Here is a 24,940-nt window from a genome sequence, read left to right on the forward strand (position 1 = left end):
CAAACGCAGAACAAGATATGGAGTCTATATTAAGATGACTCGAGGAGCCCTCCTTCGATTTCTGTGGCGTTTACGCTGTAAATGTAAATGGGATATAAGGTGACGCTAACATGGCATCAATATGGATCATTTCTCTCCTTTTTATTGTATACCGTCTGCAATCGATCTGTGTTTGCTAATCTTCATTACAAAGGCCTCAGTCTCACTGATTTCCTGAGGATACACAATGTCGATGTGGGACTGTGTAATTTGTGTTACATAAAAAAGAATGTGATGAGAATAAAGATAACAACAATATAAGCTTTTGATAATTCATTTTTGTTCCATATTTGTCTGATAAAACCACATCATAAAGATTATTTTTTTAATTCTTTAATTTATGACAAACAAATAATCTAGTTATACAGTTTATTGTGAAATAATTAGTTATACAAAATATGTTTGCAGCAATTATAATTTATTGCCTAGAAATGAATGAATCATGGATTATTTGCCATGCCATTTTATAACCCGGTTTCGATTTACATTTCATATTTAAATTGCTGATTAGGTTTTAAATGCTTTTTAAACTCCAGAATTACTTTTAGAATTGTACTTTAATGTTAAAATGGTTCATGCTAAAATATATATTTTTGTTTAATGCTAAAAAGGCATCAGATCCACTGCAATATAAAATAAATATATAAATAAATATTTACCCAAAATGCTCAAAGCAAAATTGTAAGATGTAACAAAATCAATATATTTCTAAGGTACCGTTTCTGTATCTGCCCGTGAAGGTAGAGACAGATTCTGTGGGCCGTAGTGAATTTGGCAAGTGTTCTGGGGAATGGCGTGTTAGAGAAATAGGGAACAGGAGGAGGTTATTAAAATATGACTGTTTGAGTTTTGGTTGACTATCTCACACCTGGTACTCTCAGCATGAACTGAAAGTGAGGTGTACCGCTTACCAAAAGAAAAAAACAGCTAAATTAAAAAAAAGATGGGTAGCTTTTTTTTTTACTATAAAGCTGCATGTATTTTTTTCCATTTATATTCCATTATGTAACGGCAACATAAGAAAAATGTGGTTTCATTTTCATAATAATGCAATTACCAGCCCTGTATACTTTTATTTACCTATTTAATTAAGGTGAACAGGCCCATAATATAAGAGATCCTATCTGTTTTGGGATCGGGTCATGGGGGTTGGCCTGATGAAAGGCATAAAGCACTTAAAGTTGTTAAGGGCACTCCCACCATTCAGAAGCACTTAGTGTGGCCACTCCCCAAAATCCGCACACACAATTACCATTGGAAGGTGATATGGAAACACACACAAGCACTTACAAACACTAATGCTTTTAATTAATAAACTGATGACATTTTCCATGTGTTTTGTTACACTGGATTTAAGAATAATGTGCTAACACAAATTAAGTGTATGCATCTATAAAAACATGCGCTCTCTAAATTGCATCCATCCGGAGGCATGTTATGTAAACAGTCAAAGGTGCTGTTTTTACAGTCTGTATATTCCTATTAAAATTATGAATATTTACTTGCTGTTAAATGTAATTGTGCTTGTCATCACCTATAGATAATTAATGTTTAACATTTATATTAAGGGAAATTGGGAAAATTTTACCTCTGCATGTTGAATAGTGACATGAATGAGGAGTGCACACACACACACACACACACACACACAACATCTGCAGAATACATAGTGATTAAACCTGCAGCCTTAATCACCACTCTCTGTGTTAGACAGCTGCTGTTTAAGTCTGCAAGTCTCAATTATTATCTTATTTAATACAATTGTTCATTTCTCATTTGGAGTCTATGCTGTATGTGTGTTCCTTATTCTATAATCATTATATTTTAATCTGCTAGTTTTTAACATGATATGTGAATTTCAGATGGGCATGTTTTTTTTTGTTTTTTACCTTTGTTGAAATAATAAAAACATACAAAATATTTACAGCATTTGTTCTTTCTTTTATGTCTGTATTCATTTATATTGTGACTGTTTTTAGGTTGGATGTGAATTGTTAAATGCCTTTGTAAACAAGAAATCACATGATTTTAGACTACTTACGTAAAATCACAAAAAGAAAGAAAAAACCGTTTAAAAGCAAACAGCTACATTTGCTAAAGTAAAAAGAATATTGTTTGGGGTTTTTTTCGAAACTGACTCATTCTTACAGTTAAATTAAATGGCGAACACTCTTTATAAACCACAAAATATACAGTGACAGCTGTAGGTCTACTGCATGAGCGAAACTGTTACAGTGTTAAGTGTCCGTTTTGGTCCTAATGATTTAACAAAGATAAAGCAGTAAAAAAATGTTACAAGAAATTTGGTAAAAGAGGGGGAAAAAAGGTGTAACTTAAGTTAACCATCCTGCAGCATGAGCAGCGTTTGCTGTATCCCTAACACAAATGTTACCTTTGTATAGCTGCTCCCGACATCCCATTCAAAACACCCACATTCCAACCTAATGGACGCACCTCGCCCTTCCTGTAGCTGCTATATTACTCCGCGCATACCACATTCCCGGTGTCGACTAAAAAACATCTAGACCTCAGATGAGGTACTTGGAATATAAAAACGTATTTGGTGATTATCACTTGTCACCTTATACATATAATACTAACGCTTGGCTTCATGCCGGACTAAGCTGCTGCTGCGCCCTAGTTTTTCGGATGCGGTAGGATACATGAACTGCATTCCTCGTATAAGAGCTGCATCTGAGCGACGCCATTTTAAGATCTAGATTCACATCAGCGCGGAAGGTTTGCCGCACCGCTAAACGCAGGAGAACAGCGACCCGTCCGGGAATCTCACCGGCTGGCTTGGCTGTTTCATTGCTACTAGGATACCGACGCGTCGGTCAGGTTTCGCCGGCCAAACAAAGGGACTCATCTTTTTAATTTCAGGTAAGCTTTTTAAACGCGGATTGATTCAACTCCTTGTATTTTGGAGATTGGAGCATCGGGAGGATCTTCCCAGGGTTTTCCACGCTCGACCTGAGGCTGGATCTACCTTCCGCGAGCTGAGCATTTAAAAACGCCTCGTTTAGGTTTTTGCTTTTTATTTTACACTCTGTTTCCTCTAAATTGCAGGTTTATGCACAACGCACATTGACTCTTGTGTTTGTTTACGGTAGCTCCGCAAACACTGGCTAACGTCGGCTAACGTTAGCTTTCATTCAGTTCTGTGGCTCGAGCAGCGAGCTAGCAGCAGATCTCAATCGATGAACAAGAATATTGGTTGAAACACATGATTTCACCAGGGACTCTCCGTGTTGGTTTTCACACTAATATTGTACCCTTGAATATTAGGTAGTCTCCGCTTCAACAGTTCATGTCGTCAGACATACCGGGGAACTTTTTTATTTGTGTAGTTTGTCTCTTAAAAATAATAATGAAAACCGAGCCGATAGATTATGATTTTTATAGTCTGTAAGATTGCCAAGTCAGTCGGGTGGAAGTATGTCTGCAAGAAACGCAATAGTTTTAACGAATCGTGAGAATGGAGAAAAATCTATTTTTCCTTAACCTATCTGTAAAATATTTCTGTTCTGCTGCAATAATACGTACACGTTAGTCAACCTGAAATGAGTGTGATGTGAAACTCCTGTAAGTCAATTTGAAGTGAGCTAGCGTTAGCTTGAAATGAGTTATATTATTTACAGTTGTTTTCTTAAAGTGTTGCTGGATGGATTGTCAGTTTCATTCGTTTGAAATGATATGCGTGATTTGTCAGGAAGAGAGTAAGAATTTGCTATAGGAATTATCCCGTTTTAGTCTCCTCTCAGATTTGGTGTGATGTTATAGTTACAGTCGCATTTCTCTGTCATCCGATAGGCCGGTTTGCAAGTTAGTTTTTAAACGGAGTCGAAACATTTCAGGGTTCATTACTCTTCCTCGAAACAAAGGCCCCGATGGCCGAATTCCTGCATGCTTTAGGAGGGGCTCGGGTTTCTCTGCTCCCAGAGTCTGGAACAGCTGTTTCACACACTTTAGTTAGAGTACCCACCTTGAGAGGCTCGGCGGAGCTGACCTCAGATCAGCCGCCGCGCGCGCCTCCGCTGGAGGAAGTGTGGGCGGGGCTAAGGTCCGACGGCAGAGTGCGCGGTGGAAACTGAAGGAGGTCGAAACTCTTCCACGATTACGCGTGTGTGGTCGCGTTTTTAGCGGCGAGCGTATTTTGGGTTTCGTACCTGTGTGGGAAATACCCGCAGCAGTTTGTTTAAAAACAACCTCGGTTTCCCATAATACACAGAAATGCCGAGTTTATGGAAGAACCTAAGAAAATGATCGCCTTTGGAACGTAATTGGGCTTGTTATACTGAGGATGCATTTATGCTGCTTTCAGCAAACCGAAGATGTTGCTTGTCTAATCCTTATACATGTTTGCTTTTGTAAATTCTATCAAATGCTTTCAACAAAAGACTGTTTAAAGAAATGGTTTACCCAAAAACAAAACTTGTCACTCGACCTTATGTTTCAAATGTGTCTGACGACGTTGCCTAAAGTAGTATATTCACTTTCATTGTTCGTTTTATTGAAGAAAAAAATCAGTGGAATTGAATATATAAGAAATAGTTAGCGTTCTTTGTGTGAACGGGGCTGTCAGCTCTGTTTAAAATCTGTTATTTTGTGTCATCAGCAAAAACTAAAAGTTTGTAAAGCGATAAATAGTGTTAAAGGGACAATCCACCCAAAACTACCAGAGAACCACTTCTTGAGTGGCTATTGAAAATAGTGCTGTGAAACGATTAATCGCATCCAAAACAAGTTTTTGTGCTCATAATATTTGTGTACTGTGTATATTTACGTACATATAAATACACACACATACAGTATATATTTACATTTATATTCGGATTATATATTTAATATGAACTTAATATTTGTATTAAATATATACATGCATGTATGTATTTGTATAATAAATATACACAGTGCACACACATTAACTAACGTTTATTTTGGATGTGATTTTAATCATTTGACAGCACTGATTGTAAACCGCTTTGCTTGCACCAGCCCTGTGCTGCAACAGTTCAGCTTGTGTTAACAGGATACAGTGAATAAACCTTAAACGAGCCCATTAAGAGGGCTAATCAGACGGCCTTCCTTTACTTTGAAGGTTCAGTTTCCAAATCCGTCCCATAATCACACAGTGATTCGTCTGAATGTCCGCCTCCCGTGCGCCTGTATGGAATGCTGACTGGTGCCGCAAGGAAAACCCTGTAAGTTCGTGTCTGACTCCCTTCAGTGTTTATTGTCTGGTAAATTAATTCCAGGTCAGTCTCACCACTGTGGAGGACTACGCATGCATTTTACATAAACTACCACAGCTGCCTCTGTTTGCTCTCAAATCATCCCTCTGCCTTCACATGCACCCTTAAAAAGCCTAATTTATTAACATTGGCAGGGCTTCACAGCGATGTATTTCCCGCTAGCGGGGTCTTTCAGTGCAGGCCTGTATTTGAAGTGCTGTATCTTGTGTCATGCAGACACACACACACACACACAGGAAAGGAATGTCCAGCGCTGACTGCAGGATGTTATCATAAGCAAGGTTTTCTGTAAATACCTGTATGTGAAAGCAGCTCTTGATGTTATTTTGGAGGTCATGTCGAAATATTATGCTACAATAGTGCTTTAAAATGCTGTATGTACCCAGGTGGTTCTTTTGGTGACCGTGTGAAGTATGACACTGTGATTCTGCAGCTTCATCATTAAAAGCTGTTCTCACTCAGCCGTATGTTCTCAGACAGCCTGGATGCTCATCCAGCTGAGAACCAGCACTTAACCTACTTGCAGAGGTTTGCAATTTAGCACAAGAGCTCTGGGGTGCATGTGACTTGTGCTGTGTTCTGATTCACACAGTCTCTGCACCCGTGACCATGGGACATCTGTAGAAGTTCAATTCACTTGACACTTTTGTTAATTTGGAATAACCTGCAGTCTCCTCAGATGTCAGATTTTTAAGCTCTGGAAGTTTTCTTTACATGTTAATTCAGTGCTTCAGTGAATTTTTATAATGGTTTCAGTTGCCAACACACGTGTAGTGGCATTACGTATGATTTTCTTTTTATTGTAGTGTTTTTTTTTAATGTGCTTTTGTCTTTTTTTTTTTTTTTTTTTCTTCTTCTGATTTTAGGGATTTTACTATGTTTAAATACGTTTTGCAGATCTTCACAAAAAATGTCAGCAGATTTCCAAATAGACTTGAGTAGATGATTATGTATTAATTCATAGAATTTTTAAAATATGAAGTACCTAATGCAATTCAGTGATTTTAAGTTTCATAACTGACTCCTAAATTTAGCCATTTAAAAACAGGCTTCTATATACATGTGTGTGTATATACATGTATGTGTATTTTTTTTATTTATTTTACTGTTATGGTCACAATAATAATCTTCTAGCTTTAAAAGCATTCACTGGTGTGCAGATTATTCTCTCGGTTTGTGTTATTACACTTCATCCCAGTGCCACTGTGTCCAGTGGTCAGCCGATATGTCATCCAATATTTGGGATTTGTTCATTATCGGCATTGACCATGTCAGGAGGAATTTTAATTCTATGCCTGAGCTCGCATGGCGCTCTCATTCTGTCCTCATTAGTTTACTGGATGTGTTTAACAATTATGTCTAACTTATTATTAGAACTGTTAAAAAACTTGTATGAAAATATTGTTTGCTTTTTGATCAGTGATAGAAAGTGCAAATATTATTCCTCATCCACCATTAGTATTCAGCAAATGCGCACTCATAATTTAAACAAGGCCTTGAATATCTAACAAATATTTACATTTTTTACAAACCTTGAAGGATATCTGCATTGGCTATACAAATATCCATATTGGTCAAGCACTAGGTTTTAGTTGTGAAAGTTTGAACTGTTCATGGCTGTAAACTTGCACTGGTTCCCTTTGCCACATGATGCTCTTCCTTTCCACGGCACCAAATTAATTCTTAGGATGTGTGGTCGGGTCAACCACACTGATTGATGTTGCCTAATGTGTAAAGTTGGAAACAAGCCTTTCGGATTCTTCCCATGTTGTCACAGTATGTACTTTACATTTAACCCTGATATCATGACGCATATTGGGTCTTTTGAGGCTTGCAGGATGTGAAAGCTGATGTTCTCCGCTGCAGCAGGAAGACAGATTTTGTCAACGTTTCCGTTTCCAAGGCTTGTCCGCTTTCTCGACATTTATTCTCTGAAAATGTCCCCTCAAGTGAGTAAGGCTAATAATTAACCTCTTTCTATGGAAGAGTTTAATCTGATGCTGACTTATACTGAAAGATGCGTTGATTAAGACGGCATTCAGGGTTTTTTTGTTGTTGTTGTTTTGGAGATGAGGAGAGATGTTCAACTCATTTCATTGATTTAATTGCTGCTTGGCGCACTGAAGGCCCATGAAGGAAGACTGGCCTTGACGCAGACATGAGCAGTTTCCTATTGAAATAAAAATCGACTGTTCTGGTTTGAGGACAGCGCGAGGAAACTTTTCACATTCTAAATGTTTGGCAGCTTTCGTTTCGTTGTGGCATCTCTTCACGCTTCTAAATGTGTCCTCTACCCCATGAACTGGCATCACTAGCCTGAGGCTGTATGTGAGAGACTGGAGAATTCCAGGCATCTGAGGTTTAGAGAGGTCATTATAGCACTGATTTAACTTCAGACACTTACATGTTCTCTAGCAGATGCATATTGTTTGTAAATGGTTTATACACTATCGTTCAAAGGTTTGGGTTCACTAAGAATTTAAAGAAATTAAGATCTATTCAGCAAGGAGACACATTGTTGACAAGTAACAGTTGAGATGTTTGTTACAAGAGCCCTTTTTTTTTTTTTTTTTTTTTTTTTTTGTTCCACATGAATGAACTTCCTATTCAAAACGTCCTGAAAAAAAAATGAATCACAGTTTCCACTATAATGTTAAAGAGCACAACTGTTTTCAACATTGATAAGAAATGTTTCTTGTGCACCAAATCAGCATATTAGAATGATTTCTGAAGGATCATTTAACGCTTTAATTTTCAGCAGCCATTACTCCAGTCTTCAGCTTCACCATCACAGGAAGAAATCACATTTTAAAATAGATTAAAATAAGACTGTTTTATCTTTTTTACATTTGTAATACTATTACATGGAATCACAATTATAAATGCAGCCTTAGTAAGCATAAGAGACTACTTTATAAACTACTTATACTACTTTATAGACTACTTTATTTTATTTTATTTTTTTTTTCCTGCTGTACCATTCTTTAAATGCCAGTTAAAGCACAGAATAATGCTGTCAGCTTTCTTTCATGTAAAAAAAAACTCTTGGAAAAGTCGCAGTCATGTACACTTAAGCATCTTGCAAGATGAAGGTTGCATTTTTTTTGACAGTGTGTCAAGTTAAAAATAGTCCAAGTTCTTAATCTGTCTTGAGGTCCCTGTGTTCTGTTCAGTTGTTGCACTCCATTCAGCTTCTTTTGAACAAGATTGTTTTTTTTTTTGCTTAATTGTAAATAGTCTAGTTGGTGATTTTAGTATTTACTTCATGCATTTTTGTTTTCTTGTAATCATTTCCTGTTTGGCCCTACAGGTTAGGGTATGTTCATTGTTTTTCATTTGCTTGCAAATTACATGATCTGTTTCTGTAGTGATCTAAACCCCCCACCCCCTTAATATATAATTGGGTGAAAGTTTTCAGCGTGAGTCACCTGTAAGTGGCTGATTATTTATAACCTAAAACTGACAATTTGGTTACACTTTTATTGTGAAACTTGATGCTTGTTTTCTTTTTCTTGTAATTTGGGTCTATCCCATTAACCCCGAATAATGGGCTACAACCTAAAGTGAAATTTGCCGCTTTAATAGCAAAACAGGTAAATCTGATTTTATTAAGTTAAGATCCTAATAAGCAACTTAAGATCAGTGTTGGTTTCGTGTCCTCGGGCTGTTTATAATCGCATAATTTGTGGTGCTTGATGCTGTATTGTTCTCATCAGCTTTGGATGAATGAAGCTGACTAACCCCCTCAGCATGTTTTTACTGGCATTGCCAAGATGACTCACCATCCCGTCTCCCTCTCTCGACTTCTCGCGTGACACCCTACAGACTAAATGAGGGGAGTTTCCCATAGTTAACACTACCTTTAGGGTCTGTAATGTAGATTAAAGCCTCTTTCTCGCTTGTAAAACAGCTGGTGTCTGAGGGGGGAATAGCCAAATGTTGCTGCTAATTTGTAAAATGGAGCTCACTCTTGACCTTTCTATGCTTGACAGGTTCTGTTGTGTAGTTTTATTTTTGTCCTTATCGGTTTAATTTTTTTTCTACAGGTTTGGACGTCGCTCAGGCTGAGGGATTGACGCAACGATGGCTACCCAGTGTGAGTATTTTTCTAAGTTAATCTGTCAGTTTATCAGCATGTTTGTCCTATGACTCCGCTGCTTGACGCAGACACAAACACAGATGAGCTGATAAAGAACAGGTTTATTTACTGAATGATTTGGGTTAACCCTCACAGACCCAGTATATCGCCAAGAATACTAAATGCTGTTTGTATTGCTATGGAATTGAAATAGCATTTCCAAATTTAACATTTAGAATTAAGATTTCAGATGGGCTTTTTTGCGTCTAGTTATAAGTTAACCACAGTTAATTTCAGACTAGAAGTCCTAATTGTATTGGTGTAGAACTTATTCATGAATATAGCTTTTGCTGATATTGCAATAAAAAAATAGCGGCAATGCTTTAATAGAGGTCACTGCAGCAGCAGGTGTTGAAATATGCAATATCTTAACTGCAAATTCAATGAGGTGTAGGAATATTGCATGATCATTAGACTTTAGAGTAGATCCAAAAAATTCTGTCTGGAAGAACTTTAAATTGAATGTCTGACGTTGATGTCTTATGTCATGTAGCTGACCTTATGGAGCTTGATATGGCCATGGAGCAGGATCGTAAAGCCGCTGTGAGTCACTGGCAGCAGCAGTCCTACCTGGATTCAGGTATTCACTCTGGGGCCACCACCACAGCGCCGTCTCTGTCAGGCAAAGGCAACCCTGAGGAGGAGGATCTGGACAACCAGGTGCTCTATGAGTGGGAGCAGGGCTTCAACCAGCCCTTCACACCTGAGCAGGTGACAGGTATGTGGCAGTATTTGCTTCCAACACATGATGTTTGTATTAGGAAAAAAATGGAAGCCCCTCTAACTGGATATTTTCAGGCTTGCTCTTTTCCTGTCTGCTTCCTGTCTGGCTAATCACAAACTTCCTCTCTTAGACCTGGATGGGCAGTATGCCATGACTCGTGCACAGCGTGTCCGTGCTGCCATGTTTCCTGAGACTCTCGATGAGGGCATGCAGATTACTTCTACCCAGTTTGACTCTGCCCACCCCACCAATGTGCAGCGGCTGGCCGAGCCTTCCCAAATGCTCAAACATGCTGTTGTCAATCTCATTAACTACCAGGATGATGCTGAACTGGCCACCAGAGCAATACCTGAGCTCACCAAACTTCTCAACGATGAGGACCAGGTTAGAAACGTCCCATACTTAATAGGGCTGTGACTGTAGCAGATTTTTACCACCGTGGTGGTGATGGACCAACTTCCGTGATGGACCAACCAACGCAGCCTGCAAAACACTACGCTATGAAAGTAGCCTAAATAATTCGTAACAACTTCAGTCACATCCTGGAAAATCTGCATTGGCCTGATAACAATTAGAATGTAAACACTAATGCTTAAGCCTACCTTGGCTTTTATATAGGAAGATGTTAGATTTAAAATTCTATAATTGCTATAAATACCAAATTCTATTGCTACGGTTATTGCACTTGTATCCAAAACTTTGTATTTTATGCTTGTTATGTGTGACGTCACGCGCATTACCGCCAGTGGCAATCAAGCACCGGTGACGCGGTTATGGCGACCGTCACAGCCCTAATACTTGATGCTTGTTAAGCCATTAAAATTGTGACTTTTCCTTTGACAAGATTTGCTTTCCTGCTTCAGGGAACATTTATTTGCAGCTGAAGCTAAAAATGGAAGATCCTTTAGCAAAAAGAACCTTCATTTAAGATTATTTTTAGCTATATAGTGTCTTAAAGTTTGACGCAATGACAGTTCTGTCTGAATCACCTTAAGTTTTGCTTTTGGATGTTGTCATTTGCATAAGGTAGTGGTTTCCTGTTGGCAGATCTGAGATTGGTAGAGAAAATCACTAGTTTGAAGTGACCCTTGAAAGATTTCTGCATCTGACAAGCAAATTAGTTATTCACTCCAGATTTTTCTCTGCAGTTGCACTGCTAAATGACAAGTAGCCAAGCAATTTCAAATCTGCTCCAACTCACGTCCCCCTTATTCGCTCTTCCTGTCCAGGTGGTGGTGAACAAAGCCGCAGTGATGGTGCACCAGCTCTCCAAGAAAGAGGCTTCTCGCCACGCCATCATGCGCTCTCCCCAGATGGTGTCGGCCATCGTGAGGACCATGCAGAACACCAATGACGTAGAGACTGCCCGTTGTACTGCCGGGACCTTACACAACCTGTCCCATCACAGAGAGGGCCTCCTCGCCATCTTTAAGTCAGGAGGAATCCCTGCCCTCGTCAAGATGCTGGGGTAAGAGCACCGAAGAAGAAAAGTTGGTGCACGGGTGCTTTAGTCTAGAATTACTAAATTTGAACATGATGCTGAAGATTTAATCCATTGGTCTCAAACTCTATTCCTGGAGGGCCATAGCTCTGCACAGTTTAAATCCGGCCCTAATCAAACACACCTGATCCAGCTAATCAAGGCCTTCAGGATCACTAGAAACTTCCAAGCAGGTGTAATTTTGGAGCTGGTTGGCGCAGAGCTGTGGCACTCCAGGAATTGAGTTTGAAACCACTGGTTTAATCCTTTCTTGTGTTGTCCTACTTGTACCGGTTCTCCACTAAATTGATATTACATGATCGTGTTTTCAGGTCCCCCGTAGATAGTGTGCTGTTCTATGCCATCACCACCCTTCACAACCTCCTGCTCCATCAGGAAGGTGCTAAAATGGCTGTCCGTCTAGCTGGAGGACTCCAGAAGATGGTGGCCCTGCTCAATAAAACCAATGTCAAATTCCTTGCCATCACCACAGACTGCTTGCAGATCCTGGCATACGGCAACCAGGAGAGCAAGGTACATGCATTGCATGCATTGGTCTTGCCAACTGGGTGGAAGTGTGTGTGTGTGTGTGTGTGTGTGTGTGTGTGTGTATGTGTATATATATATATACATACTAGATGTACTCATTAATTTATCTCAACTCTTGCCGCCACAGTTGATCATTCTGGCCAGTGGAGGACCTCAAGCTCTGGTCAACATCATGAGAACATACACCTATGAGAAACTGCTCTGGACCACAAGTCGTGTGCTGAAGGTGTTGTCTGTGTGCTCCAGCAACAAACCTGCCATTGTTGAGGCTGGTACGTTCATTTCTGCTTGTGCCAATCAAGCATGCGTTCATGTATGTTATGTCAGGGTCTCATCTTGCGCTTCTATGTGCGTTTCAGGTGGTATGCAGGCTCTTGGTCTTCACTTGACAGATCCCAGTCAGCGCCTGGTTCAAAACTGCCTGTGGACTCTCAGAAACTTGTCAGATGCTGCCACCAAGCAGGTAAATTCATGCAAACCATTAACGGTTCAGTTTGATGTCACAAATATTTGAACAACTTTTATTAAAGTAACATTTTGCCTTGTAGGAAGGGATGGAAGGACTCCTTGGCACTCTGGTTCAGCTACTTGCCTCAGATGACATCAATGTGGTCACATGTGCCGCCGGCATACTCTCCAACCTCACGTGTAACAACTACAAGAACAAGATGATGGTTTGCCAAGTGGGTGGAATCGAGGCCCTGGTCCGTACTGTTCTCAGAGCTGGCGACAGGGAGGACATCACCGAACCTGCTGTTTGTGCACTACGCCATCTAACATCCAGACACCAAGATGCTGAGATGGCCCAGAATGCAGTGCGTCTTCACTACGGTCTGCCTGTAGTGGTCAAACTGCTGCACCCACCCTCACACTGGCCGTTAATTAAGGTATGTGGCCAGTTTTTCTGCGCTTGATCTTTTGAAATATCACACATTCTAATGAGTCTTCCCACATCCTTCTAGGCCACGGTTGGTCTGATCCGTAATCTGGCGCTATGCCCAGCCAATCATGCGCCACTCCGTGAGCAGGGTGCGATTCCCCGGTTGGTCCAATTGCTGGTTAGGGCACACCAGGACACCCAAAGGCGCACTTCAATGGGTGGCACACAGCAACAGTTTGTGGTGAGTTAAGTTTGGTTTTTGTAGGCATTTTCTGTGCTTGTGGAAAATTTAAATGAAACGAATTGTCTGATTTGTAATATTTAGGAGGGAGTTCGTATGGAGGAGATTGTGGAAGGCTGTACTGGAGCACTTCACATCCTGGCCAGAGACGTACACAACAGAATCGTCATCAGGGGGCTCAACACCATCCCCTTATTCGTACAAGTATGACTAACTTGCTGATTACCTACGTTCACACAATCTACATGCAAGATCGCTGCTGTTGTGATCTTGTAAACCCTGTGAGTTTCTTAAAGTGTTTATTTTGCTCTGTAGCTGCTGTATTCTCCTATTGAGAACATCCAGCGGGTAGCGGCAGGAGTGTTGTGTGAGCTGGCTCAGGATAAGGAGGCAGCAGAAGCTATTGAGGCAGAAGGAGCCACGGCACCTCTCACAGAGCTGCTACACTCCAGGAATGAGGGAGTGGGTGAGTGACTGCCCCCTGTTGACAGATACCATACAGCATTATAACAAAAAAATGCTCTTAATATCAGTGGACAAATCTTTCCAATTTCTTTCTTTGGTGTGGATTGTATTACCTGCTAAAGGATGGAAGCAGACGCATGCAAGCTTTCCATTTAATCTTGACTCTCTCTTGTGTACTTGTCTCTATATAGCCACATACGCTGCAGCAGTTCTGTTCCGCATGTCTGAGGATAAGCCTCAGGACTACAAGAAACGTCTTTCTGTGGAACTTACCAGCTCTCTTTTCAGAACAGAGCCCATGGCCTGGAACGAGGTACAAACATTCATCTGCTCTCAGACGAAGACCATTAATGTTCTATGAGTCCACTTTTATAAACAATGTTTTTTTTTTTGTCTTAGACTGCTGACCTAGGCCTTGATATTGGTGCTCAGGGAGAGCCTCTTGGATACAGACCAGATGGTAAGACATTTTTATTCATTTTATTTATAAATGAATTCAATTATTTTTATTAACCTTTTTTTTAATTCATTTCATAAGCCTTTAATCACTTATTTTAAATTTACTTTTATTTTATCACATTTGTTTAAATGTATTGACTTAAATGTCTGCTTAAACAGTTTTATTTAAACATTTAATTTAAATTTTTAAAATGCTCTTTTGCTCTTGTTTATCTGAACTAATTTTAACTATGAAAAGTTATAGTTTAACTTTAATTTACACTTTAATAAATAACATGCATAATAAATAATATAGTTTAATAGTTTAAATGGAATAAATATTTTTTTCAAATAAATAGGAATTGTATTTTTTTTTTTTTTTTATATACATACAACATTTGAAATTAAACATTTAGACATTTATTTCAACAAGACTCACGATCTCTCATCCCTTTTAGACCCCAGCTATCGTTCTTTCCACTCTGGCTACGGTCAGGATGGTCTGGGTATGGATGGCATGCTGGAGCACGAGATAGGAGGCCACCATCCTGGAGCAGAGTACCCCGTAGAGGGATTGCCCGACTTGGGCCATGCTCAGGACCTGATGGATGGCCTGCCCCCTACAGACTCCAATCAGCTGGCCTGGTTCGACACGGACCTCTAGACACTCACGGTCTACAAGTATTGAAGGTAAGATGAGCTTCAAAAATTTGTTCACTGCATTCTGCTCAAGCTTCAAAATGAACATTAATGAACTTCTGTCTCTCCACAGCTGTATGTTGAATGAATCTGCATTGTGAAATGAAGAGTCGTGGAAGGTTTGCCAGAGGGTGGGCTAGTGTTTCAGAAAGTGCCTGACACACAACACACACTTGTCGCAGACGAAAGGGAGATGTCTAACGGGGAAATGGATATCAGTCTCCTTTATTGCTACGACCCCTTTTTTTTGTTTTTTGCCCTGGATGGAAAAATGCAAGTACAGAGGGATTGTGACGTGGATGCTGACGAGTGCACATGAAAAGGATCTTTTAAGATGGAACTATTTTAACTTTTTTTTTTTTTCTTTTTTTTCCTTTTCCTTAAATCAGCTTTTTCATGGTACTGACCCTAGCTTGGTTTTTAAACCTGTTTTTGTTGTTTCTGCCATTTTTAATTTGTATTCCATATTTGTATTATTATTTGAATGTCTTCTATAGTGTTAAGTTGTAGTGGACTTGCCTCATTGGTTTCTGGATCTTTATCACGTGCTAGTGTACAACACTAATCTCAGTTCCTATGTAATCTGACTGAAAGTGTAACAATGTGTAGCTTTTTATATGATCAGTTAAAATGGTGGTTGTTGGGAGTACAAAAAACTATATGCATTCTTAAAAAATGCTTAACGTTGAGCGGTTTTCAATGTCACTATTGTTCCAAAAAGGGTGTGGATGCAGCAAGGGTGGGTGGGGGGTAGATGGGGTTTATGAGGTATACACAGAGACAGAAATCTTTTCTATGCTATCTGGAGGTAGTCTCTCTATTGAAGCAACGTCATTGTTTGTTAGCCTATACGGCTTCTTTTGGGAACATGGATAATGACATGGCTAATCAATAAAAGACTTTTATTCCATTGTGTTTGTGTGATACCTAAATATAAAAGGCAACTGTGACTTTCATAAAACAAATAGTTTTTGCATTATTTGGCCCTTTTCATTTCCTTGTTAATTCCTTAAAGCAGTAGTTAACCTGAAAATGAAAATTCGCTGATGTAGATGAGTTTGTTTCTTGTTTTATCTGAACCGGTCTGGAAAAATTTAGCATTACATAATTTGCTTACCAATGGTCAGAATGAGTCCAAACAATTGATAAAAACAGTAATCCACAAAACTCCAGTCCATTTATCAACATCCTGTGAAGAGGAATGCTGTGTTTGTAAGAAACAACTCCATCATTAAAATGTTTTTTTAAACTTCAAACCATTGCTTTTGGCTAAAATATGAGTCCTACCCATAATATTGTTTTCTCTAGTGAAAATCTTACCTGAATCAGGAGAGAAATATGCACAGCTCAAGTGCTGTTTAGATGCAAAAACAGTTCTAAAGAAATCGGTAGATTTTGATGTGAGGGGACAACAAGGCATGGACTTGTTAATTAAACGATAAAAACATTATTATAGACTGGACTCATATTTTTGTCAGAAGTGACTTTAAAATTAAAATGCTTTAATTTTGTTTCTTACAAACATGCAGCTTTTCACTATACAAGATGTTAATGAACTGGAGTTCATTGGATTACTGTGTTTTTTGGACTCTCATTCTGATGGCACCCATTCACTGCAGAGGATCCATTGGTGAACAAGTGATGTAATACTAAGTTACTGCGAATCTGTTCCAATAAAGAAACAAGCTCATCTACATCTTGGATGGCCTGAAGCTGAAGGGGAGTAATATTTTCAGCAGATTTTTCATCTTTAAAGTACTATCTATGAAGTACAATCCATATTGACTATGTGCAGGTATAAGATGCCTATAAACTTGAATGTGTTTAACTGGGTCAGAGTTTGCCTTCTCCGCTCCCTGCCATTCATTTCCACTTCTCTGGAGGCCACTTACCATATGTCTGTGTGAAATCAAAGTTGAAGATTCATTATCAGTGAATCAGCCTTGGAGGGGTGGAGATGATTTCCGTTCTCTTATCTGAATGTGTGGGGACGAGGGCAGGCGATGAAATCTGCACTTGTGCACGCATATGGGTTTGTTAGCTACCCCCTTTTTCTAAATCGGATCCATATGAGCCTCAGATCAGAGAGCGTGTTTATCTGGCTGATTCAAGTCAGTCGGATTTAATTAAGTCAAACAGGCAGCAGTTCTGATACGATGCATTAATCTCATGTTTGATGTGCTTTTTAATTGATTTGTTTAAGCTGCAAGTCTGTTGCCTTTATAGAGTTACCTTTTTATAGATTACATGTTTACAGGGGAGTGTACATCCTATCTGAGGTTATCTTTAAGGCTCTTTGTTTGTTCGATATCTATACAAACATAGATTGTTTTACCATTAAATGAACTGTAATGCATCGGCATTTTAACTTGCGCTATGGAAGTTTTATGAACGTCTCCATTTTCTGCCTCCACCTCTTTTTTCTGTTGGGAGAGGAATTTCACTGAGGCCTTGCCAAACAGCGGCTGTAGTTTGAAGTGTTGCCAGAGCGCTTTGTGCTGAGCAGCCCTCACCGCCTCCACAAAAAACACACTCATCCCCCCTTTTCAGATAGAATAAGAGAGGGGGGTGGATTTGCCCAGTTTGGACAGGGGGCAGGGCAACATGTCTATACAATGGACTTATATGAGCCTCGGAAAGTACAGGAGCCAAAGACCCAAAGATCCTGACTATGTAGGTGTTTCTTTAACTTCAGTCACACAGGGGTAATTATTTTAATTAAAATTAATTTAAACCTTCTTTTTTCATATGATTTAATAATCGTCACATTAAAAATGTCTTGGAAACCTTTTTTTTTTTTTACATGAAAATATTATCAGCTTTTCTCGGTTGTGGTGTCATTTCCCCCCAAATAAAGTTTTATTGTTTTAGTGTACTGGTGGGTGACAAGAGTGTTAATAAATTGAGATAAAATATGAGACATGATTTGTGAAGGAAATGTTTGGGGTCAGTAAGCATGTTTTTGAAAGTAGTCTCTTATGTCCACCAAGGCTGCATTTATTTGATCAAAAATACAGTAAAACCGTAATTTTAACAAAATTTTACAATCTAAATAGCTGTTTTCTATTTTAATGCATTTATTTGAAATAGACATCTTTTATAACATTAGTCTATAAATGTCTGAATAAAAGTATTAATTTCTTTCAAAGAAACTACAGACCACATACTTTTAAACGGGAGTGTAAATATCACTTAAGAACCAAACATTTTTTATTTTGTGCCATGTCTAATAAAACTTTTTATTCAGAGCACAAGAATGCTACTTAACAAGACAAAGTAGTCAGCCTTTTTATTCCAGGAAAAAATAAATAAATATATATATATATATATATATAATGACAGTATAAATGACAGAATTCCCTTGTGATTCATGTATGTCCACTATTGGACAATTAATGTTAAGTGGATAAAACAAAAGTATTAAACGTGTGTTTTAATAGACACAGGGCAAACCCCATAAGATGCTTACAGCAATGCATAAAAAGTTACGCAACTATAACACTTTCTTAGAAGTCACATCGTCAGATCCCAAAAAGAGAAGGTAAGACATAATACGGGAGATTTCGGTTGCCCTGATGAGAGAGACAGACAGCCCAAGAACTCCCTGACCTTCCCTCCCACATACTCCCTTACCTCGAGGCAACACACCTGTGTGGACGTCTGTGTGTTTGAGTGAGACAGTCCGCGAGATCAAAGCTCACAGACGGATCATGATCTAGTGTCTGTCAGTCCTTGCACTGTGAAGACGGCAAGTGTCAAGCTAGACAATAGTTTACAGCAGTTCATGTTTCTTTCTCTGGAGCCATATGAGTTGTGGGAGGAGATAAATTCGAGATTATTTTTCTTTATTAGCAATGTTTGCAAAGGTCAGCAGGAAAGGTCTGGAAACCTTTGTGTGTGTCATATGCGATTTGTATCATTAGGACAGGCCTACTGTTTGAGCTATTTTAACAAATTGCTCTTTTCGCTTTGTGAAAAAATGAATCGGTGGGTGAGTCAGTCAAAAAGATTCACGACACAGCCTAGCTCATGACTCAGGACGATTCCAAGGGCCCGGCGAGGGAGAGGGGGCCCGGGACGCGTTTTATATGGCCAACCCAAGACATGATCACAGGGGGGGGTCCCGAGTCAATGATGTTCAGGGGGCCTGGAAACCATAGCGGCACCCCTGGCTGTCAAACTGATAAAGACGTTTTCTTAATTTGCTGGTGCTTTTTCTATGTGTTTTCTGAAGTTGCAGCACGTTGAGCTCTCTCAGTCACCGGACAAATTTGACAATGATATTTTCATTATATAATATTATAACATTAATAATATAAATTAATAATGTAACATCATTACATCACACTTTTTTTAAAGATTTATTTTTGGTGTTTTCGCCTTTAATTTGATAGGACAGTGCAGAGGCGACAGGAAGCAAAGTGGAAGAGAAAGAGAGGGACAGGATGGGGAAAGTCCGCGAGCCTGGACTCGAACTCGGGACACCCGAAGCGCAACGGCGTGTTGTGAATACATAAGTTAAGTGCAAATTTGTACTGTATGAGCTAAGATGTTAGGCTAAATGGTATTTGTGTCATAGATATGTATGTGTGTGTGTGTGTGTGTGTGTGTGTGTTTAACATGATTTTGTCAGAATTGTAATCAGGAATAGAGAGTATCCTACTCATTTTTTTACATTAAATTTTAATTCTGGATTTGTCTATTTTTTGAGTTTTAGCTAAAAATAACTGTCTTATAAGAGAAGTCATGGACAGTTTTGCAACAGGATTTAGTTCATGGCACTCTTCATTCATTTCAGCACAACACGGACAAGATTCTCTGTCAAGTCTATAATGTGATTGGTTATCAAGGTACACATGATCCAAGCTGACCATTTGTGCCTTCTCCAATTGTCGAGCCATGGAGGTTGGCATCTCCCAATAATAAGACCATCTTTGCCTATTTCTCACAACAACAGCAATTGTTACTGTGAAGTGTAGGTTTGTAAGATTTTCATCTGAATAGATTCTGCAATTTGTCAGATAAAAACGTCTTATTCATCAAATGGTTTGCTTGTAATGATTTGTCAGTAGTAAAATAGGTTTAAAATCACCTAACTGACCAAAAAAAAAAAAAAGCCAAAAACCTAATAGACTTTGATTAAAGGATATCAAGGAATGATGATAATAGAGATATGGAGTCATTTTTCACTTGTTCCAATAACCAACCACCTAGCAACCTCCCAGAACACCCTAGCAACCACACAATAATACACTGGAACCTGCGTTGTGCCAGCCAGTTTTGCACCGTCAATATCACTCTCATTATCATCAGAAAATGTCATTTAATTCAGAGCTACTCTCATAGAGAAACTCTACTACACCAATTCAAACTACCATCAAAAAGTATTTTTCTAACAATCATCAATATACAGCCGGGCTGCCATGAGTGATTAGCTGACACAACAATCCTAGCACTGGCTGATTCACCATTCGTTTGCAGTTTGAGTATTTGCATGCAATGTATAAAAGGTTGGGAAGCCCCATAAACACACACACACAGACACACACACACACACACACACACACACACAGACATGCTTATTCAGCCTCTCTGACAAGAGCAAGGGGCCTGTTGCCTGGCAACCAGGGGGTTTATGGCAGGAGAGGCACTTACAGGCACTCTGGCGCTTACGCACATCCGTGCACATGTGTGCAGGTGTCTGTTGGTTAAGCAGAGAGGCTGGGTGGGGACAGACGCACACTTGAAACAGGGAGATGAAAGCCTGCTTTTTACTCAGATAAAAGAGATGAACTAAGAGATAAACCCAGAGACGCTGAGTTTTCTGCTAATGTACAAGCGCTTTAGTTAAGAGTGAGAGGAGAGAAGCTTCATTATCTGTGCAAAGAGAGCTTGAGAGATAATAATAATGATGTCAGCACTCCAGTAGCAACCCACAGGAAATAAAATCACACGAGATCTCTGTAATATCGCAGCTGTTTTTCTTAGACGGCAATGAGATTAAATGGAGAGTTGCAAACATAAGGAGACTTGATTTGAGTAAAAATGTACCTCCAGAGCTCCAAAAGAGATCTCAACAATGTCTCAAAACCGAAATCTATCAAAGGTCAGAGATTTTGATTTAAACTTAAATATTTCTCAACAAATCAAAGACAAAATTATCTTGTTTATTATTATTATTTTTAAATTGTTTATCTTTTATAGCTTTATATACTGTTTTTTTTTTTAGCTTTATAGATACTGTTATTGTGATGGCAGTTTGCTTAATTTTTGTTCATTTTATTATTCTATTTTTTAAGATCATTTTTAAACAATTTTAAGATTCATTGTGAGACAAACATAGTCTTGAGACATAATGGAGTATGAAAGTGAATCAATTTGAGCAATAACATTGCACTTTGGAAATCGGTAAAACACTACTATTATTACTACCACTACTACTAATAATAATAATAATGATTTATTACTACCACTACTACTACTACTAATAATAATAATTTAATAATAATGATTTATTACTACCACTACTACTACTAATAATAATAATGATTTATTACTACCACTACTACTACTACTAATAATAATAATTTAATAATAATGATTTATTACTACCACTACTACTACTAATAATAATGATTTATTACTACTACTACTAATAATCATAATAATAATTTAATAATAATGATTTATTATTATTATTAATTAAATAATAATGATTTCTATTATTAGTAGTAAAATAAAAGTAACACACAAAGATTAATATAATAATAATAATAATTCCCAAAGTAAGTTATTGCTCAAATTCATTCACTTTCATACTCCATAATGTCCCCAGGTTAATAATATAACAACAATAATAATGCCCCAGATTAATAGTATTATGAAAATAAAAAATAATGATGAGAAGAAGTAGAAGGAGAAGCCTTGATCAAAAAAATTATATCTGGAAAAAATCTGAAAACTCAATTTCAGTTGATATTCTCTCTTTCTTTCTCCCAGTGTCTCTTAATCTCTCCGAGCCTTGGGCTGTAATTATCTGTTAAGTAGAGTCTTTGTTGCACTGAAATGAAGGAAAAGAAAATGGGGGCAGGTTGCAGTTAGACAGCTGAAGGGGTCCTCAGAGAAGTGAGATTAGAATATCACCTGTCTTTGCACAGTAGCACAAAGAGGACTTTTCCTAGATAAAGTTACAACTGGTTTATTTCATCTTAGATTATGTATTTCACAGCTATCTCATATATGAAGTCTTAATCATGCATGCATGTATGCAAATTCTTTATAACGTAATTGATATTCATATTCATATTCCCAATGCAACTTCACCTCCTGCACCATTTACAGGCCTTAAGCAGTGTGTGTGTGTGTGTGTGTGTGTGTGTGTGCATTGATTCTCTGAAACATACTGTATACATGACCTTCACAACCCTCACGCTAGGCTGGAGGCAGCAGGGGTGTCAATCATGCTTTGCTAGGAGAGATTCTCAGTCTTAGTGCCAGAGGCAGTTTTATCGCAAACCACACCCCCTCCAACCTATGACAGTGCACAGGGAAATCAGACACGGTGACCTGTGATCTCTTGACCCGACGACCTCCCAGACTCCCCTATCTGCACTAATAAGCAGCTTGGTTATGTGCGTGTCTTTGTGAGAGAGCAAAGACAATGTGTGTTTCTCACAGCAGAGATCATTGTGATTGACAATCCCTCAGTCTCCGGTGAAATCTCTATTGCTAATGAAAGCTCAGCTTACAAGCATACACAAAGTAATCCGCATGAGTAACATGCGTGAAACATTTCATGTCTGTCTTGAGCTTTGTGTTTGACATGTATAAATCAGACAAAAAGTCCTACTGCATATAAAGTCATTTTACTACATTATATATCCACGTAGTTGCTAAGGTGTTCTGGAAGATTGCTAGGGCATTGCATGCTGGCTCAAATTAAAAGATCCTATCCCAAATCAGATTGCAAGTTTGATATTGCTTCAATGATACAGCACTTTTATACAGTTGATGCTGAGTAACTTAAACTCTTAGGCAAAATACTGCCAGTTACTTTGATTATTTTTGATATGCCAATGAAAATAATTCATTGGATCTTTCAGAGCAACACCTTTAGTGATGTTTCATTTTAGTGTTTTTAAATAAATCAACTGATTTAATGATTCAGTGAATCAATCATAGAGATAGTTGCATTTTTCAATGGCTTAGTGTTTTTGGACAAATTAGTTCATTAAATGATTTAGTGACACACATACAGTATATCGTTACTTCTTTCATTCCTATAATTCAATCAGTATTTTTTAACAAATCGGTTGATTGAATGATTTGGTGACACACTCATTGTTTCGTTCCCGAATGAATCTGTGTTTTTGAACAAATCGGGTGATTGAATGGTTCAGTCATTTATTCATTTTCATTCCTGAATGTATTAGTGTTTTTGATTGGTTTAATATCTGAATGAATCAGTGTTTGAATAAATCAGCTCAGTGAATGAACCATTAATTTATTAAAATAATGCACATAATGTCACGTATCGTCGCCTATTGCAGAAATAGCATCCTGGGACAACTTTGTGCGGTCTGAGACTTTTTAATCAATTAACCATAAAAACATCATCAAATAAATTTTCCAACTTTCCATCTTGATAGACAGATTTTATTCTTCTGTAGGTTCCTTCTGTTTTTCTCTCCAGATGTATTGCACCACCAGTGTATAAACAAAAAGAAAAAAAGTAAAAACCTCAAATTCGATCACCTCGTCGAATACGGCCCAGGGCTATGAAGTTCGACAAATCTAAAATCCCACAGGACGGGAAGAGTAGACTAATGAATGACCCTTTTGTGGACCAGCTGCCTTTATGTATATATTGTACTTGAGGAGAGAGTCCATCATTTAATTGGGAACAGAACAGCGTCTGAAAGTGAAGCGATTCATTTGACTGACAGCTCCTCCGAATGAGTTGCACAGGAGGCCTCGGCCCAGGGGATTGGAGACCTTTTTGATGGTTGGATGCAACCACGCCCCTTTTTGATGACCAGACACTCCCTCCAGCTCCCAGAAGACTTTGTAGGGGGCCCAAGAAAGACACAGTCCACTGCCTCCTCTCCATTTTCTCCTCCTTTTCTTTCTTTCTGCCTTCTCCATCTCTCCCAAGGGAAATATGGTTGGTTAGGCTCTCAATTGAGCAAGTTATTTTAAGCAAAAAGCCGAGACGCAGCCATTTACAGACTGAAAGAGATGCAACTAACGGTGAAATGAACTGAGGGGTTTAATAAATGTGTGATTTTTGAAAGCGTGCATCCATATGAAAGAAATGTTTTTGATCCTGAGTGAAAACATATGCACCTTAATACGATTTGTGCACTAAGCAAGTCAAAGTCATGTTCATCATAAAGGAATAACGCAATTTGTAGAATGGGTCTGTGGCTCTTGTTGTTTGTGGCCTAAGAGAGTGTTTAGACTGTAATGGGTTTTTGTAAATGAATATGACACTAATGGACATAATTCTTGGCTGTGAACAAGGGTCTTTTTGAAGTAAACAGAGTCTGGCCTGTGTCTCAATGAGCATAAAGGCCCAGCAGTGATGTTGGGACTGAGCAAACACACACCCGCACCCACACACTCACAAACATTGATCTTTCAATACATATTTATGCTTGACCACAAGTGACACCAAATAGGCGGATAATGAGGGCCGCTGGGATCTCTGGTTCCCCCCAAGAGACTCTAATCTCTCTCTCTCCCACACACTAGACAGTGGTAATAAAGTTTGCCACTGGACTCAATGTCGTTGACTTCTAGAGGCCATAAAACGCACACACACACACACACACACACACACACTACAGAAAGATTTTTTAAAAAGACAGGACAGTTTGTGGATATGTGTCTCTGAGTATCAGTGACTGGGAGTTTGTTTCTTTTAAAATCACATTTCAATCAAGTATGAATTATTCATATATTTTTACAAATGACGAAATACTTTTTTTGCGACAGTACATCCATTATGGATTAAACATTATAAAATCTTCA

General features: G+C 38.6%; 1 protein-coding gene across 1 annotated transcript; it reads left to right on the forward strand.

Annotated features, from left to right (window-relative positions):
* Positions 1-2,745: 2,745 nt before the first annotated feature.
* LOC131525681 (catenin beta-1-like) lies at positions 2,746-15,809 on the forward strand. Its single transcript, XM_058753577.1, has 16 exons — positions 2,746-2,922; positions 9,341-9,390; positions 9,926-10,150; positions 10,287-10,540; positions 11,386-11,624; positions 11,969-12,170; positions 12,313-12,457; positions 12,545-12,648; positions 12,734-13,072; positions 13,148-13,306; positions 13,391-13,510; positions 13,622-13,772; positions 13,963-14,084; positions 14,171-14,231; positions 14,668-14,899; positions 14,982-15,809. Exons 2-15 carry the CDS (start codon positions 9,378-9,380, stop codon positions 14,871-14,873), a joined length of 2,340 nt encoding a protein of 779 aa, XP_058609560.1. The 5' UTR covers positions 2,746-2,922; positions 9,341-9,377; the 3' UTR covers positions 14,874-14,899; positions 14,982-15,809.
* Positions 15,810-24,940: the final 9,131 nt, after the last annotated feature.

Source organism: Onychostoma macrolepis, chromosome 19 (genome assembly GCF_012432095.1).
Source record: "Onychostoma macrolepis isolate SWU-2019 chromosome 19, ASM1243209v1, whole genome shotgun sequence".
Classification (NCBI taxonomy): Eukaryota; Metazoa; Chordata; class Actinopteri; order Cypriniformes; family Cyprinidae; genus Onychostoma; species Onychostoma macrolepis.

Bases quoted from the DNA above. Each gene is read 5' to 3' on its own strand.
- LOC131525681 (XM_058753577.1), top strand. The intron at 13,073-13,147 runs GTATGTGGCCAG...ACATCCTTCTAG, and splicing joins CACACTGGCCGTTAATTAAG to GCCACGGTTGGTCTGATCCG. The intron at 13,511-13,621 runs GTATGACTAACT...TTTGCTCTGTAG, and splicing joins CCATCCCCTTATTCGTACAA to CTGCTGTATTCTCCTATTGA.